At 39.8% G+C, this 17,020-nt stretch overlaps 1 protein-coding gene and 1 long non-coding RNA gene across 2 annotated transcripts; one reads left to right on the top strand and one right to left on the bottom strand.

Annotated features, from left to right (window-relative positions):
- Positions 1-64: 64 nt before the first annotated feature.
- On the bottom strand, positions 65-566 carry LOC149960497 (uncharacterized). Its single transcript, XR_016478601.1, has 4 exons — positions 480-566; positions 377-413; positions 204-317; positions 65-139 (listed from the first exon to the last, which is right to left on the bottom strand). It is a non-coding gene; the product is annotated as an uncharacterized LOC149960497 (long non-coding RNA).
- Positions 567-15,945: 15,379 nt separating this feature from the next.
- LOC149960496 (E3 ubiquitin-protein ligase XIAP-like) lies at positions 15,946-16,641 on the top strand. The gene has a single exon (XM_090180214.1). The coding sequence runs from the start codon at positions 15,946-15,948 to the stop codon at positions 16,639-16,641; it is 696 nt and encodes a 231-aa protein (XP_090036340.1).
- Positions 16,642-17,020: the final 379 nt, after the last annotated feature.

The raw sequence follows: 17,020 nt of genomic DNA, 5'->3' as shown, positions 1-17,020 counted from the left end.
ATACATAAATTTAAGGCTAATAGTTCTGAAATATAGAACCGAAATTAAGGAGCTACTTTTTTTACCCTTTCCAACCCTCTTTGTATCAAAAAATATATATGAAAAAATGAATGACTAGTCGAATTTTAAAATGTTTTATCTGAAAAAAAAAAAATAGATTTTTAAAAAATTACTTGAGAGGCAGGATTAACAGTAAGACATACTTAGGACCTTATAATAATAAGGTATATAAACATAATTATTATTAGCGGGCCCTCGGACGTGGCTCGCATATATCGGACGCCGATCCCCGCTCTACTTGGTAACGAGAAGGTAGTCTAAAGAAATATTATTATTATTACTTTTTATTTCTCCAATTAGATAAATTTCTACTTACACCTCGACGGCGAAAGACACCCCGATTGTTGAATTGGCTAACGATAAAAGATATTTTTTAAAAAATAACCGCGTTTTATTTTTTTAGGGAAAAAAGGGCTTACGGAGCAGGTATCGACCTTACAATCTCGTTCGGGTCGGGGATAGGCCTCCCTCGCCCTACCCCCGCTACCCGTCGCGGCGGACCTTCCTCGGGGCTAAAGATTTTCATAATTTTTAAGAACTGTAAAAAACAAAATAGACCAAATTCGACTTACACTTCCTGCAGGACGGAATTTCCTCTCCTTCCCCGAGCCGGCATTTTAAAATGAAGCCAGAGAATTCTAACACGCGGGGGACGAATCACGTAGGCGCAGAGATGGGCAAAAACTAAATTTCCGAGCTCGCGCTCTTCTCTTTCACAATGAGTAGTTCGAGCCCGCGCTCGCGCTCTTCTCTTTTAGTACAAGAGGGGGAGCCCGCGCTCGCGCTCTTCTCTTTTAATACAAGAGAGGGAGCCCCCGCTCGTGCTCTTTTAAGAGGAAGAGCTAGAGCTCGCAGTCTGCTCGTAATGAGAAGCGCCCTCTCTCAGAGACCGATAATTTCTGGGAAATTCACATTCAGAAAAAGCACCACGTTATGTGATTCGTGATGAAAGGCGGGAATCAATAGATCTTAAAAGAAATTGATTTGAAAATCTTCATCGGTTCATTGTGTAAATTGGCGCGTGCTTGCTCGGAAGGGATAATCTTATTGGTTAAGACAAATGCAGATAAATATTGCTAAGCCCACGTGATTCTATTTTATTATCAGAATAAATAATTGCACGTGCGACGAAAAAATGGGCGATATCATCGAGATTCACGCGTTTTTAATTTAAAAACCCTTCCTTTTGACGGTTTTTATTTTGGAGCGAATAATTTCTTTTAGCGTCTATTGTTTTAAATTTCGCTCTCCTCTCTAAGGGCGGCTGATTTCGCGCTCACGCTCTTCTCTTTTAATCTTAGCGGCTGAGCTCGCGCTCACGCTCTTTTCTTATATTATTAGCGGCTGAGCTCGTGCTCGCGCTCTTCTCTTTTTCCCAAAGAATAGCTGTAGGCGGTTGAATAATATTACACATACATAGAAAACAATCCCGACTAATAAATCTACATGTTTAGAACTTCACAAATATCAGAAGTAAATAAGTGAAAGTTGTTGAAAAATATTTTACGAATAGAAAATAAACCACGGTCGAAGTACGTGGGTTGCTCCTACTTAGCTGACCAATCCGTTATACCTTCTTCAGACGAGGCTTGTTAACCCGGGTTTAGACTCCGTTTATTAAACCAAGGTTTATTTTTCTGTACGGAAATGAGTTATAAAAAGTAAACTTCGGTTTACCAAACTCAGTTTTATAAGCCTCCTCTGTAAAGGGTATTAGACAATGCCCAGGGGCGGAAAATTATTTTGTGCCTAAAGGCGCCGAAAGGGTTAAGCCGCCCCTGCAGCCAACTTATACTGTATACGACAGAAAACTAGACCGCGTGTTTCCAACGACAGATACTTCATGGTACTACTTTTATTTTTAAAACATTTAAAAATTTACGCAAGCTTTCGGGCCTTAGCCCCTTTTCAAGCGTCTTGTCAAGACAAAATAATATATCATTTATACCATATGTAACATAATCACTCATAAGTATTAAGTAGGCCATAAAAGTATTTTCGTTAATGAAACCTTGTTCGCGGGATATGACGTAAATTACGTCACTTACAATTCCGTGACGAAATACGCGTCATCAACTTTACTGATTGGAAACGGAATTTAGTGAGAATTTCTCGCGCGTTTCTGGCTTTGCCCATGTCAAGTTTAGCTCGTGTCTCGCGATGACGAGATTTTGTTTCCTTGGTAACCTTTTCAATAGCGCAAGGATTATAAGCATTTTTACATTTTTGGGTTCGCTTAATGTATGTTCCGCGTGAAACTAGGTCTCATTGATTTTTTTTCAATTGAAATGTTATACAGAGGCATACTTATGAGTAATTATGTTACATATGTTTATACAAATAATTTTGCATTGACAAGACGCTTGAAAAGGGGCTAAGGCCCGAAAGCTCGCGTAAATTTTAAAAATAAAAGTAGTACCATGAAGTATCTGTCGTTGGAAATTTTTTATTATTAAATTAGTTATTAACCATGGTAAAAAAAAATTAAACATATACGATAGTACACAGTTAGTTTCATCATCCATTGGTTCGTTCACTGTGTATTGGGTTATCGATCCATGTTGAGATTCAAATTCCATTCGTCTATCAGTAGACAAATAAACCAATAATTTTATTTCAATTTGTTTTTACTAATTTATTTTATATACGGTAAATTACAAAGATTCTAAATCGTTAACAAATAAATCCAAAGACGCTTCATTAAACATAAACATTCCAGCGCTAGCAAATGGTTTGTAGTCCGCGTAAAACACTTTATTTATAAATATATTTCCGAATAAAACCACCAAATCGTGAGCGGAATATAACGAGATGAACTGTTTTCTTCCATTACGACTAAGTTCTTGGCTCGATGAAATGTACCGGTTCATTTGATCAACCATTTCTGGTAAGCGCTCGAACAAGGTTTCATTTTTCGATATATTGGCCAATAGCATTTCTAGTAATTTTTCGTGCCCCTTCGCTTTAGAAGTTATAATGGTTTGTAATCTGTCAGTGTTCAACGTTAAATCTTCCGCGGTTACGTACCGATGCGTATTCCGCTTATTTATTTCGATTAATAAGTCGCAAAATTGGTCGTGCTCCTTGCTAAGATATCCGCAACCAGCTTCGATCATATACCTTGAGAACCATTTAAAAAAAAACATACGTTATGTGTTACGAAAATTTATAAATATGAAAGAAAAAAATGTCGCGAGTATAACAGGATATTTCGGATAAGCGCGTCGTAAAATCGAGGGCGTATTATTTGGGGTTCAGATGAGTTGAAAAAATGTCTAATGACTATGACTGTGTTCTACAGCGCTTCGTTTCAGAGATAGGGGGCTCCCCAAAAGTACCGCCGAAAACAACTAAAATCGCTCGAATGTGCGAAAGATATTTTGCCTCGAACCAAATTGTTTGCATTAAATGCGCATTTGTTTTTTCACCTCCCCGAGGGTATTATGTTCCCTACGAGAGGTCTTACAATCACCGTATGTGTGTGTGGATGTTTTTTTGGCTGAAAACTGGTCCCGAGGCTATGTACGGTTCTTTGAATGGGAAGGGGGGGGGGGCGGGGGTGCCCCAATCTATATCGGAACGACAATTAGTACTAAAACAGGTCCAAAATAGAATTTGATCAACTATGTAAAATTGGAGCCCTATAGTAAATATATTACAATGTTAAGGTTTTGAATATTAAGTCTGTTTTTTTTTATTCTCTTTTTAATTCGCTTAGAGGTAATTTCTTAAGGGGTCGGGAAGGATCTTTTAAATCTTCTTATGGAATTTAAAAATAGACCCAAAAAAATCAAGGAATATTAAAAATGTGTTAAGCAGTCGGGAAATTCAAAAATATCTGGTAATTTGCGACTCATCTGGACCCAAAGAGCGCACCCTCGACTTAACGACACGCTTATATCGGAAACAGCCGTGTAAAAAATGCTCGGTTCTCGTGCTTTTTACCTAGGTCCCTTTTTATAAGTCCGTCTAAAAAAATCATTCGACATAAGTTCGTCCTCGTTTCTTTTGATAAGTAACAAGTTGGTTTCCGAGATCGAATATCTCGGAGTAGCTATTAGAGTCAGTTTTTTTCTAAACGCTTCGGCCATTTCCATTTTAGCTAATTTATGTAAGAAAGATCCGCTTCTATCGTAACCATTCGATATTAAAGGCAGAACATAGACTCCGTTCTTATCCCCATCTTGGTCTTGGTTTAACGGTTTGGCAATACTGGCAGGAATTATTAACGTGTGCACGGTTGGATCGGGATTTTTCTTAGGAATACATACGTACATGCACGTTTGTTTTAACGCTGGGTCGCGTTTTACAGAAACTAGCGATAAGTCATAATGCGAGTCCGATAAAATGGTATATAATCTTTGGGGTACCAATATCTGGTAATACGGTAAAACGTTCGAAATCGTGGCGGTTTGATACAATCCTTTCGTTTCAAATCCAGTCACGGCTGATCTAATGATGGATTCTTTACCGCTTCTATATTTTTTGATATTTGATATAGAAAAATTGGAAGATTCAAATCGTTTATATCTTTCCAACGCGGTATCGGGCGTATGAATTACCCCTCGAACAAACGACATGAAATGATTGAAAGATTGCTCTCGCCATATCCGAGGGTCAAAAATGACGTATTCTTGTTTGAGAGATTGACCGTCTTTACGAGTCGTTGTTACGGTGAAGCTTGAATCGAAATCTTTGACCGAAACGGCGGTGTCGCAACATTTAAAAGTGTTTATATAACACTCTACGTCAAGATGCTGATTATGGCGGTGTCGATGCGCTTTGCAAAAGAAGAAAATTGGCAGACGAGTGTTATAGACATGCTCTTGTAGAGCCACATTTGTAGAATGTACTTGTTTGGTAAATCCATTTTTATGATTTCGGCAAATTACATCTAAAATTAACGAATAAATGTTAGAAGTTTAAATTAATTTATAAAAAAAGGGCGTTTTGGACGAACTAACAAAATCCCGTCGTAGGCCAGGGGGGGGGGGGGGGTTAGTTAGTGACAATCACCTGTGGTATAGATGCATTCGAATGGGTATTGCACGACGCATTCTCCGTTAGTTTTGCAGTGTAGGCATCGTTTACACGGTGGTACGTGAATATGAACGCAGCACGTAGACAATTCTTTCGTAGCAATATCATCGTGAAATAATAACGAACGAAAATCCAAATAAAGCTCACTCGGCTTTTTACACTTCGCACATATTGGATCGTCTATTAAATGACACTTTAATTTTGAATGCTTATGCGGTGGACAAGCGCACTTTGCAATATATATATTCCGCGCGTTTAGGAAATGATCTCTTAGTTGAAAATCCCACACGTTAAAATCATTTGCCAAGTCGTTTATTTTTATTTTATAAGTGAGAAATAACGGTTTAACTTTCAAATCCGCCATGAATGCGTTTTCAATCCAATCCCCGTATTATCTATTTTAAGCGGAAACGATCCACCTCGCTTTATAATATCAAACTGTACTGCTTACATACACGAGAACGCGAATATAGAAATTGCAAGTTTTCATATGAAAAATTTAAAGAAATATTTCGTTTTATTACCCTTTACGAAAATCGAAGTTTTAATTAAGCTGCCACAGTCCCGTACGCTTATAATTTCGACCTTATAGAGAATGCTTATTTACAAATAATACGTTCTATCAAGTAACATTCCCTTCTTGTTTTGATGGAGCTCTTAGGCCACTATATGTTTTTACCACCGTTAAAATGTTTCCCCCTAAGTTCTTCGGTTTCATTTTCCATAAAAATTGGCCGATGTAGACGGTAATAGCATGCGCGGGCGCGCGCGCTCTCTCTCTCTCTCTCTCTCTCTCTCTCTCTCTTAAAACTGTACCAACTTAAACTGCTAGAAACAATGAAATTTTACTTCTGCCGCGGTAGGCCTACGCCTCAGTACACGGTTACTAGAAAACCTAGGGGGGGGGGGGGGGGGGACACAATTCCGACGAACGCCTCTCCTCTTTCAATTCGATCTCGCGGCGCCGGAGGGGTTAGCTTAGATACTCTTCCCCCCAAAAACATCCTATACGAGAGCAGCGACCGCCAGCCAACGAGATTGGCCTCCGTAAATTCACACGTGATACCATCGCAGCCAATTAGGGAAAGTGCAGCTAGCAGACCGCTCCCAGCAGCAGACGCTTTAATCACTTAATTTTTTTTTTGCATTTTATACGCTCTATCAATTATAGTTTGAAACATGGAAGTTCTTTCTCGATTAAAATTTCATAACACGCAAAAACAGCTTCGATTTATTCGTGGGGTGGTAAACCATTCATTTTTACATATAGCCTGGTTCTGCAGAATTTATATTTAGGTTTAGATTAGTTTTAGATAGTTTATATTTTGATGTTTCGAAAATATCGGTTTATTTCGGACTTCATCCTTAATTATCGTCGTTCACTCCTCAATACAGAATTCATTTTTCGTTAAGGGCTGGCGTGCATTTATAAATCAAATCCAATCACACTCTTCGCCTCAGGCTTGGTCCTTATTGAGTAAACTAGAATATTAAATAGTAGTCAGTTTTCTTAAAATTTTATTTTATTTAAAATAGGTTAACTGATAAAAGTAAAATATCCTTTAATTATGCTGGAAAAGAGCCATCAATTGTATTGAAAATCAATAAATTCAATAAAATGTAAAACTAAAATCAAATTTAAATTTAAAATAAAATTCGATTGATTTGGTTTTTGTTAAAAAAAATCAAAAAGTGGCGACCCTGGTATTTCACTATTTCTACTATATTCTACTTCCACCCATTAAAGGGGTTTTTCCCTAGGGCTCTTCTTTTTCCCGCTTTTCATATAATCTTGCCGCGTAACATTGTTCGGTAATTTCGAGTATAAGGGAGCTGTTGGGTCGCGTAGCACGAAGGGCTGGCCACCACCCGCCTACGCATTGCAATCTTATATCCTGTATTAACTGGGGGCTTTAAAAGATATACAATATTCGCGATAAAAAAATTCCATTGTATAACATGGTAGCTTCATTTCCAACAATATAGAATTGTAAAAATTAGAGTCATTATCTGAAATTTTTACCGGATTGTTTTACTAAACGTTTTATCGCCGCATATCGGTAGTTTTTACCGATTATTTACCCCCTTTTTACCCCCTTTTTACACGTGATTTACCGGATGCGTGTTCCGTCATTCCCCGCCTCTCGGAAATCACAGTTAAAAGGAGCTCCAAACCCGGAATTATCGTTAGTGGCAGTTCTCATTTTTCGAACGACGGAGCTCTCTGGTATAAGAGGCGATACTTGGTGGAATTCTAATTGTATAAATTTTTTTTTTTTAGTTCGCGAGAGACAAAGATGGATTTTACTACCTGCTTTTCTGATAATGAAATCCGTAACCCTGAGAACAATTTTTTGACCGACATAAGTAATCTTTTAATATTTCGAACACCATCCGCCAGTATCGCCCGTTTCGAAAATGACACTTCGGCGGTTAAAGAACAGTGGCAACTATCGACCCTAGACGCGTTGAATGCCATTCAACCACCTTCGAATCAGGTACAGAATCAACTGCAGCCGACGGAAGCGGCGGCCGTCCAGGACAGAGTGACCAACGTTATTGACACGCTGGTAGGAGTGGTCAGGCCGGAGTTCGAGGACATTACAACCGATGGCTCTTCGGACTCATCTAGGCCAGCGACGCCGGGCAACACTTTATTTCCAAATGTTCCGGCAGACGAGGCCAGTCGCGAAGACCATCGTCAAACCCCGCCAACGGACCTGCCACTTCCGGAAGCGTATTCCCCCCAACCCGTCGATGAACTCCACTCCAACTGTCCGACGGTCAGTTATATACCCACGCCAATTACGCGCGCGCCAATTGCGGGTAAAAGTATCGCGATGATTCGGACTTATAACAAAGACAGTTCGGGTTCAAGTTCAAGTTCAAATTCAAGCTCGAGTTCGTGTTCGAGCTGTAGTTCTAATAGCGAAAGCAGTGAAAACGAGTCTCATGATGGCGACGAACGCCGAAAAACAAGTAGCGGCGCCAAAGGTGAAAGCGCCCGGAACAATGGAAGGGGTTCCGAAAGCAGTAGCAGCAGCTCGAGCAGCTACTGTGTCCGAAAACATAAGCGTTTGAACAAAAAACGATCGAGTGCTACTGAAGCGGGCTTCAGTGACCAAGACTCTAACTGCGACGATGACGATTTTAAACGGGTCAGTAGGCCGAAAAGCGTGCGCAAAGTGTCACCTTACCAAATCAAATCGGCCGTCCGTCGGACTGAACCGACCGGGAAACCGCACAAGCCAAATTGCGTTGCCCCGCCGCCAAAAATGCCCAAACAGTTGGACATTTTGAAAAGGAAACCGCACAACGCTAAAGGCTCCGCTGTGAATTTCAGCGAAGTCGCGCTGTACTCTACCGCCGAAGATACCGATATCCCGGACGGTATCGCGTATCCGGACAATTTAAACTTAACGCCCCTACGCGAAATTGATCCCCGCGTGAAATTGGCCACCACGGTCATGGGTGCAAACTTGTTCCGGTACTCGGAAACGTACATCCAAAACGTGCATCACGTACACACGCTGACGAACAACGGGAAGACTGATTTAGTCCAATATCCCTTGGTGTTTGGGGCGGTTCCTTCGCGTTATAAAGACGCCGCCACGCATTTAATTGAATGCTGCAAGCGAGCCTATAACGAGTCGGTTGAAGACTGCATTAAAAAAGAAGCGAAGAAACGCGAAGACTTAAAATGCCAAGGTAAAAAAAGTAAGATTCCTTACGACCCGGTGCCCTTGGGAGTCGGAGAAATCGAACTCATGACTTTTTTATATTGGAAATTGAGCACTCAGGATCTGCTCAATCACAAAGACGATCATCCCAGGCTACGTGCCAAACAATGTTTGGCTTACGCTTGGAATTTTCTCAAAGATCCTAAATTGAAAACGACTCTCGCCAAATACGCGGAGTTTGACCATAAATCGAGAGTAACGGGTCAATGTTTGTTATGGATCAAGGACAATTTCCATAACATCATATTGGACATTGAAAGCGGGAAATCGTCGAAAAAAAGTAACGACACGGCTGCCGACGGGAAACGCGCCTGGATGATGTTTATGAACGTTTGTAACGTCCATCATATTCTGTGCAATCACACCGTGATTGATTTGCAAAGACGGTTGGTCGATTTAAATAACCAACTTAAGATTAAGGTGGCGGAAATCGAAGCTCAACATAAAGAATATACCGCGAGCTTGTTATCGGCTAACGCGGTTTTCCGAATGTTTCGAGTGAAGGGTTGGCTGACCTCCGAAAGCGCCGTTACGCGGGACCTCCAACAGTGCGTCAATAACTTAGTCTACGGCTATTGTCGTTTGTTCGGACTCCATATTGTGAAAATGGGAATCCACGTCGGCTCGAACGTTATCGAACAAGAGCACGTGGCCGGTTTCGCGACGGTGGTGTTGGAAAAAATAAAATTTCACCAAGTGAATCCAAACATTCCGCTCATCTCCGATACCGCGGTAATACGCAATATGGGTCGCGTCATTTTACACGCGATATACGACAATATAAGCGTGGTCACGAAGAAGATCAAAATGACCGAGGCCGGTTTGAACGTGTTGCTGTCTTTAATCCGAACCATCATTTCGCGAGCAACGTCATCGTGCATAAACAGTTTCGAGGTGAACGACCATCAGCACCCGCCGCCGAAACCGTGGAACGAAATGTTGACGGACGACATAAACCGCTTCATGGACGAGCATTGCGCCGACGCCGATAATCCGGACGCCTGGCCGTTATACGATGACCAGGACGTGGACCAATACGACGAATACGGTAACGTGGCCTTTGACTTTCTCGACTTGGAACGCGACAACGTGTGCGTGACCGATTCGGAAGACGAGAACATTTCCGAGTTGGCGCGACCCTATCCCGAAATGACGGAGCTGCTTACGTCGGCGAGCGAGGTTCCCATCAAACATTCTCGTTCAAAAAACAAAATTACTACGACGTTCTCAGAGACCGACAGATATAAACTAGACTCGAATAGCATCAGCCGCACGAAATGCGTATTATGCTTCAACACAACGACCACTAAGGCCGTATTTGTGAAAGAAAATACAATTTTAGTCGCGTCTTGCGTGCGATGTGTTTTTCATTTAAACTCGTTGAACGTTGATGGCGAGCTGCTGGCTGAAAGGATCGCGAAAAAAATTAAGGCGCCCATTTGTTTTAACGGATGCGGCGATAATAGAACTTTTATTACCAACGAACGGTTAAACCCTACTAGTAGCAAGACGCGAATGACCTATAACCGCATTGAGCGCTTAAAAAAGAAAGAAGAACTCGCGGCTACCAAGAAAGATAAAACCGCGGTTAAACGTAAAACCGTAGGATCACGTTGGGCGCGGTACAAAATTCCCAAAATTTCGAAAGACTTAACATCTAATTAAGTAGTTTATTGTTATTCGGTTTGGTTTACTCTATCTTTCACCGCCGGCAGCGGGCACGCTGCAAGACGTACGCACGCGCTTAAAATCATGCGCTTTTATTTTTCAAATTTAGTTCAAAATTTTGTTACTATATTTATAATTAATTTTTCTTTGTGAAGTTTTTTTTGTATGGTTTTTGTTTCCTAGTATTTCAAGTGAACTGTATAGAATTGATGTAAAGTAATCTAATTTGTGTGTTTTTTTTTAAAGTGATATGATTTTCTATGTGGTTTTATCTAGTCATAATTTTTATACGTAACGAATGTTCGGGTCAAATTTTGTTACTATATTTATAATTAATTTTTCTTTGAAGTTTTTTTTGTATGGTTTTTGTTTCCTAGTATTTCAAGTGAACTGTATAGAATTGATGTAAAGTAATCTAATTTGTGTGTTTTTTTTTAAAGTGATATGATTTTCTATGTGGTTTTATCTAGTCATTATTTTTATACGTAACGAATGTTCGGGTCAAATTTTGTTACTATATTTATAATTAATTTTTCTTTGAAGTTTTTTTTGTATGGTTTTTGTTTCCTAGTATTTCAAGTGAACTGTATAGAATTGATGTAAAGTAATCTAATTTGTGTGTTTTTTTTAAAGTGATATGATTTTCTATGTGGTTTTATCTAGTCATTATTTTTATACGTAACGAATGTTCGGGTCAAATCAAAGTTTACTGTGAATATCATAAATTATATTTTTAACATGTGTAATAAAACGAAATTATTTTACACTGTCAAAAAAAAAGTTTTTTTTTCCTATTTAGTCACTCTCTATATTTTTTAACGGCTTATAATTGAGTATCATTTATTTATATCAGGGACCGGTTGGGAAATTTTAAGAATGCGTAAAAAAAATCGGGGGAAATATCAGGGAATTCAATCGGACAATTGACACTTTTTATTATGGTAATTAAAATACACTAATACTATTTGACAAATTCGGTGATTATTCTTTCGTTCCTCGAAAGATATCTTATTGCGAGTAAATCTCTCGGAAGGAAGACGCTGCGCCGCCCACCCGATAAACACGCCTCGCCTGTCTTTCGCTGATACCTAGGAAACATATGTTACGCTCCAGGCGTAAACAGGCGGAGAGCCGGAAACGCCGCAGTCGCGCAAAGAGAAACAACGGCGGGGGGGGGGGGGGGGGAGATTGAACGGGTGCTCGCTGACGGCGCGCCACGTAGAGCGACCACATCGTCGGCTAGGCTATAGAGGGAACTCCCGCAAAGCGTTAAACAACATGTTGCAGAAAATAAACGTTTTGTTTCCGGTGACTCTCGAAACGGCATCGGGCTCTCCTCTTAAACGAGAAAGAGAGAGAGAGAGAGAGAGAGAGAGAGAGAGAGAGAGAGAGAGAGAGAGAGAGAGAGAGAGAGAGAGAGAGAGAGAGAGAGAGAGAGAGAGAGAGAGAGATACTGAGAGAGAATTTTAAAATATCGAATTACATTGAGGATAATTAACATGAATACGATTTTATTATTATTATTATTATTATTATTATTATTATTAATTAAAGGGTTGTGTAATATTTTTTCTATTAAACAAAAGTAAATTTTCGAATATATCGAACTATACACTAAAATTATAATTGAAATGTCGGCTATCTCGTATTATATTCCCAAAGTACTAGAAATAATCAATACGATTTTATTATCAAAAATTTTATTTTTTTTTCAAATATAAGGGCCGTAAAATATACAACATTTTATATTAGGATTTGCGCTAGACTAAAAAAATAAAAAAGGTATAAACCTTGAAGTCTCGGTAAAGTGTAGAAAGAGAGGTTTGGCAAAACAACTTCAATGCTCTTCGCGATGCTCCATGAAGGGGGGGGGGGATCCTTTTCGCATCCAGCGGCTCGCGTCTGTGATTCTGGGCGCGGAGACAGTCATAAACCCTTTTATCCGAAACACCCCGTTTCCAAGAATGGCCTCGAACTGGCAGCTTCTTGCCGAAGAGTTCCCGTTGAAACGTCCCTTTCCGCGGCTTTTCTCAAATCTTTATCGAACCATCATTTTATTAATTTTCTCTTTATTCCATTTTGTTCATATTTCATTGGACTTTTAATTTTTTTTTTCTGTGGCACATAATAGTTATCTTAATACGTTTTTTGTCGATTAATATCTTAGACGCGAAGTAACTAGTTTTGAGTTTCTAATATACGTATAAATCACGAAATTAATATTGGGATAAAAAATGACATTGATTGGATCGTTCCATTATTTTTCTTCTTTTTGGTCGCCATCCTCTATTGAAGTCATCATTGATCACTCGTTTGCGCGGATTTTCAGCGTGGTGATTGAATATGGCCAACATATAGAGTATTTCGACTTTCACGTAACTCCAGTATTCGTCTTCGTATAATTCGTAGTTTACGACATTTCGTAAATCCGTCTCGTACATGATGAATTCGATGTCGTCGTTGGGCTGTCTATTCCATTTGTTGTAAAAGCACATCCGACTACGCGCGATCCTGTTTTCGAGCAGTCTATCTCCATCAACCGACGGCAATATCAATTCTATCGGTGAACTTTTCTTATAAAAGCAATCGTTTAAAGGATAGTTTGCGATTTCGTCGTCGGAATGTGAAGACGACATCATTATCGAGTGTTCTGGCCCTAACAACCTTCCTCCCCGTCTCTTACGTGACGTATATCATTTGTCAATTAACAATTTTTTTAGTACCTTTTATCCTTTTAATCGTCACTGTTCCTATATTTACTACCATCATAAACCTTCGTAAAACCCCCGTCGTCACTCTATAGTTTAAAGGTTTATTCAGTGCCGTGGAATTTCTATGTTCACCTAAGAGCGAAAGATATCGGTATACAGGGCCGGATTACCCAATAGGCCGACTAGGCCTGCACGGGCCACCGAGCCTACAAGGGGCACTAAGAAGTTTCGAAAAAAAATTAAATTTAAATTTACATTTCATGAAAAGTAAATTTAAATTTAAGCAGAAAAAAAAATTATTCCTGAGTGATTTTAGTATATGTGTCCACATTTTTCAATACCATGTAAAGCAACATCATTTATTAAAGTCTACATTGAAATTGTATTTTCCATCCTTTGCCAATTACAAATTGCGGAAACGCCTCACTCGATCGCCACGGAAAGGGGGCGCCGAAATTAGCTTGGGCCTATAGGCCCCACAAGGTCTTAATCCGGCCCTGTCTGTATATTATTTTTAAAATGTGTATAGTTTTAGCATTGAAGCCAATATAATAAGCGTCCGATTACCGTAGTTATAACAGTTGTTTCTATAGACTGATTCCAGTCAACTCGGTGTGATTTATTTTAAATTTCCATTTTTTTTTAATAATATTATATAGCGCCTGATGTCGTGTTACACCCCCCCCCCCTATGATTATTCACTGGATAGCTAATTTTCTTACCGAGAGGCTTTAACGCGTGCCATAACATCGTCATTCGTGTCCTTGCTATTAAATTTCCTCGCAATACAAAAGCAGGGCTCCAAAGGTGTAAGCTTTCTCTTCCTGCTCAATAAAATTTATTATAAACATCCTCTCTAAGTATAAATAGATCTCATTCGTAATGGGGCTAAATCCACATATGGAATTTTTTTCTAAAACAATTAGAATTAGCGGGACATAATTAGCGTGAAATAGGCTATTTCGCCCCACCCATTCATTGTTTCGGTAGGCGGGTATAGTAAGTAAGTTCGTGGATCCTTAAAAGTAAAGAGGTCGTCGGGTCAGGGGATTCCGCGCCACTCGATCTCAGCGACTGCATGCGACTCTGAAGTTTCGAAAATAGGTTTTCGGATAAATTATGGAATTCGTCGACGCGTCATTAGAAAATTTCTCAGTTAGGAGGCCGTGGCGTATATCTGAAATTTTTAATTTTTATTATCGCTTAGCCCAGCAATGCAACTTTAATTTAACAGAAGGGCCGTCTGTAATACCCGACTGCGTTAGTCGGCTTTCGTTGAAAAACATTATGGTTTTTCTGGAGATACGTCAGTTCTTTCAAAATTTTCCAACAACCCCCGAATGTTGTCAAAATTTAGAAGAGTTGGACGCGTTGGAACATAACGCGCCCTCAGAATACGTGTCCAGTCTGGGTGGCCGACTTCAGTCGATGCGTAGTCGGCTTAGCCAGATACCCGCGAATTATGGTCAGTCAAACGCCCACGATGATATCTGGCTACCAAGCACCTCGCTCGAGGGGCATAGTTCTTTTACGGAGTCGATCACGAATTATCGTACCGAATTAAATGACGGCCCAACGCATACGGAAATTGAGGATGGCATGGATGGAGATTACAAAGCGAAATTAGTGAAAGACTTCGATCCTAATTGGACAACCGTGGTTTGCAATGTCGCCAAAATCTTTGAAATCGACCCATTAACGAACGAGTTGGAAGAGACCCCCCCCCCGCGCGAGAGAAGTGATACCGGAAAGCTATACTCGAACGAGTTGGAAGATATATCGATCCTGAACGAAGCTATGGAGTACGTGGCCCAATTCGAAAAGCGTCAAATTGTAAAAATATACAAAAAGAATAAACGTGGTCGCAAAAATTGAAAAAAAAAATAATAATAATAATAATAATTTATCCAGATTCCGCTAAAAATCTAACGATTGATTCTTAAGCTTGGTTTCCACCAGCACGCGTTAAAAAGCGACACTCAACTCTGAAACGTGCAAACATTTTTAGGCGTGACAAAAAATTAACATTATGACGCGCTGTTACGCGGGTTGGTGGAAAACAAGCTTAAACGGTGTTTTTTTTTTGATATAATTAACGTCAAACGTATCCTATGAGGACCCTTTTTTTTTCGCCCGTCTACTATTTAATATATTTTATAACTTTGTAAACTCATTTGATCATTTTAAAAATGCGTGTATGTGTTTGCGCGTTTTTTTTATCTCATTGCGTGTATTTTTATTTTTCTACGTAATAAACTGCGTCTTACTTTCGAAAACCCCGACTTATTATTTCCCGTATACGCAAACACACATCTCCATGCATACCCGTCTCCTAGCTGTTCCGCTATCATATTCCTTTTATTCTTTTTTTTTTGTAAATAGTGTAGTGCGTAAGCGGAGCTATTGGCTATATAGATTCGATTATAACCCCATACCTAAAGACGGTACTACCTTTGATAGGCCCCTATTACGCGAAAATACCTGACCGGAACATGGCTATAGTATAATATATGTGTAGTGCGTACTTGTATCCAAGGTGCGTGATTGGAAAATCCTGGAACCTTTGCCTATATAGTTCGCCTTACGAATAAAACGACACGAATCTTCAAGCAAGCCAACATAAGTCGCTTAGCCGCGATCGAGATCGGACGTTCCACGACCTCCTTTACTACGACCTCGTCTATATACTATCTCACCACCCTCCCTCCGATATATCCTGCTGCACTATGAATTATGAAGTCAACCGACTCCGAAGTTTCACCGATGACTTTCCGGCGAAATTTTTGGACAAAAAGGATCTCGCGAAAGCCGGGCTGTACTCGACGCACTATAAGGATTACGTAACTTGTTTCTCCTGCCAAGGATTACTTCACTCGTGGAAGGAAGGCGAATTACCCTTAATCGAACATTTAAAATATTTTCCAAAATGCGAATTCCTTAACGACCGCGACGTTGGAAATGTGCCTCACGAACCTTCGTTCAAGAGGCCTCGCAAAATCCCTGATCGCATGCGCTACGAAGTCGTCCGTTTGCGGACCTTTCTCTTTGGATTTCCCTCGAATTACACCAATATCCGCGAACTCGCCAAAGCCGGCTTTTATTACTCAAAGTTTGAAGATTGGGTTCTTTGCTTCTCTTGTGGGGGACAGCTTAATGCGTGGCGAGAAGACGACGTGCCGCTAGAGGAGCACGCGAAACATTTCCCCAAGTGCAAATTTATTTTGGGAGATAAATCAGGGAACGTTCCGAACGAAGCTAAATACGAGGTTATACCGCCTCCGTCGAAATCAATCACGCGTCGCAACCCAGGCTCCCACGAGACTCCGGTGGACGAAGAATCGGTCGTTAAGCCGACGATAAACAATTCCGAAAAAGACATCCAAACGAAGGTTAAAGACGGACGCTATTGCGCGGTAGTCTAATATGTCAAAAGTGCCAAACAAGCTTGCAAAAACTGTATGGTTTAACGACGTGCCGGTTTTCAAAGGATAATAGCGCTTCTAGAAATTATGCTGACGCCTGTATTTCAAAACCTTACTTTTACGAAATGCCATATTAAAAAAAACTTAATTAAATTTAATTTCTTCGACCTATATATTTTTGTAAGTAAAAAAAAACAAAAACAAAACTCTGATGGGAGCACACCGTAGACTCAAAAATTAACAATGTCGTATTATAACAACTTAGTATTATTATTATTACACTTTCAATCACTCATTTATTTCATGTATCCAACTTTACTCCAAGTTAAAATAGTTGACTGAAAAATAAAAATATAAATAGTTAAGCAAATATATCTGA

This window comes from Leiobunum rupestre, chromosome 1 (genome assembly GCF_980474605.1).
Source record: "Leiobunum rupestre chromosome 1, qqLeiRupe1.1.hap1, whole genome shotgun sequence".
In the NCBI taxonomy this organism is placed as follows: Eukaryota; Metazoa; Arthropoda; class Arachnida; order Opiliones; family Sclerosomatidae; genus Leiobunum; species Leiobunum rupestre.
The sequence above is the reverse complement of the archived record's forward strand: the minus strand, read 5'-3'. Positions and strand labels throughout refer to the sequence as shown.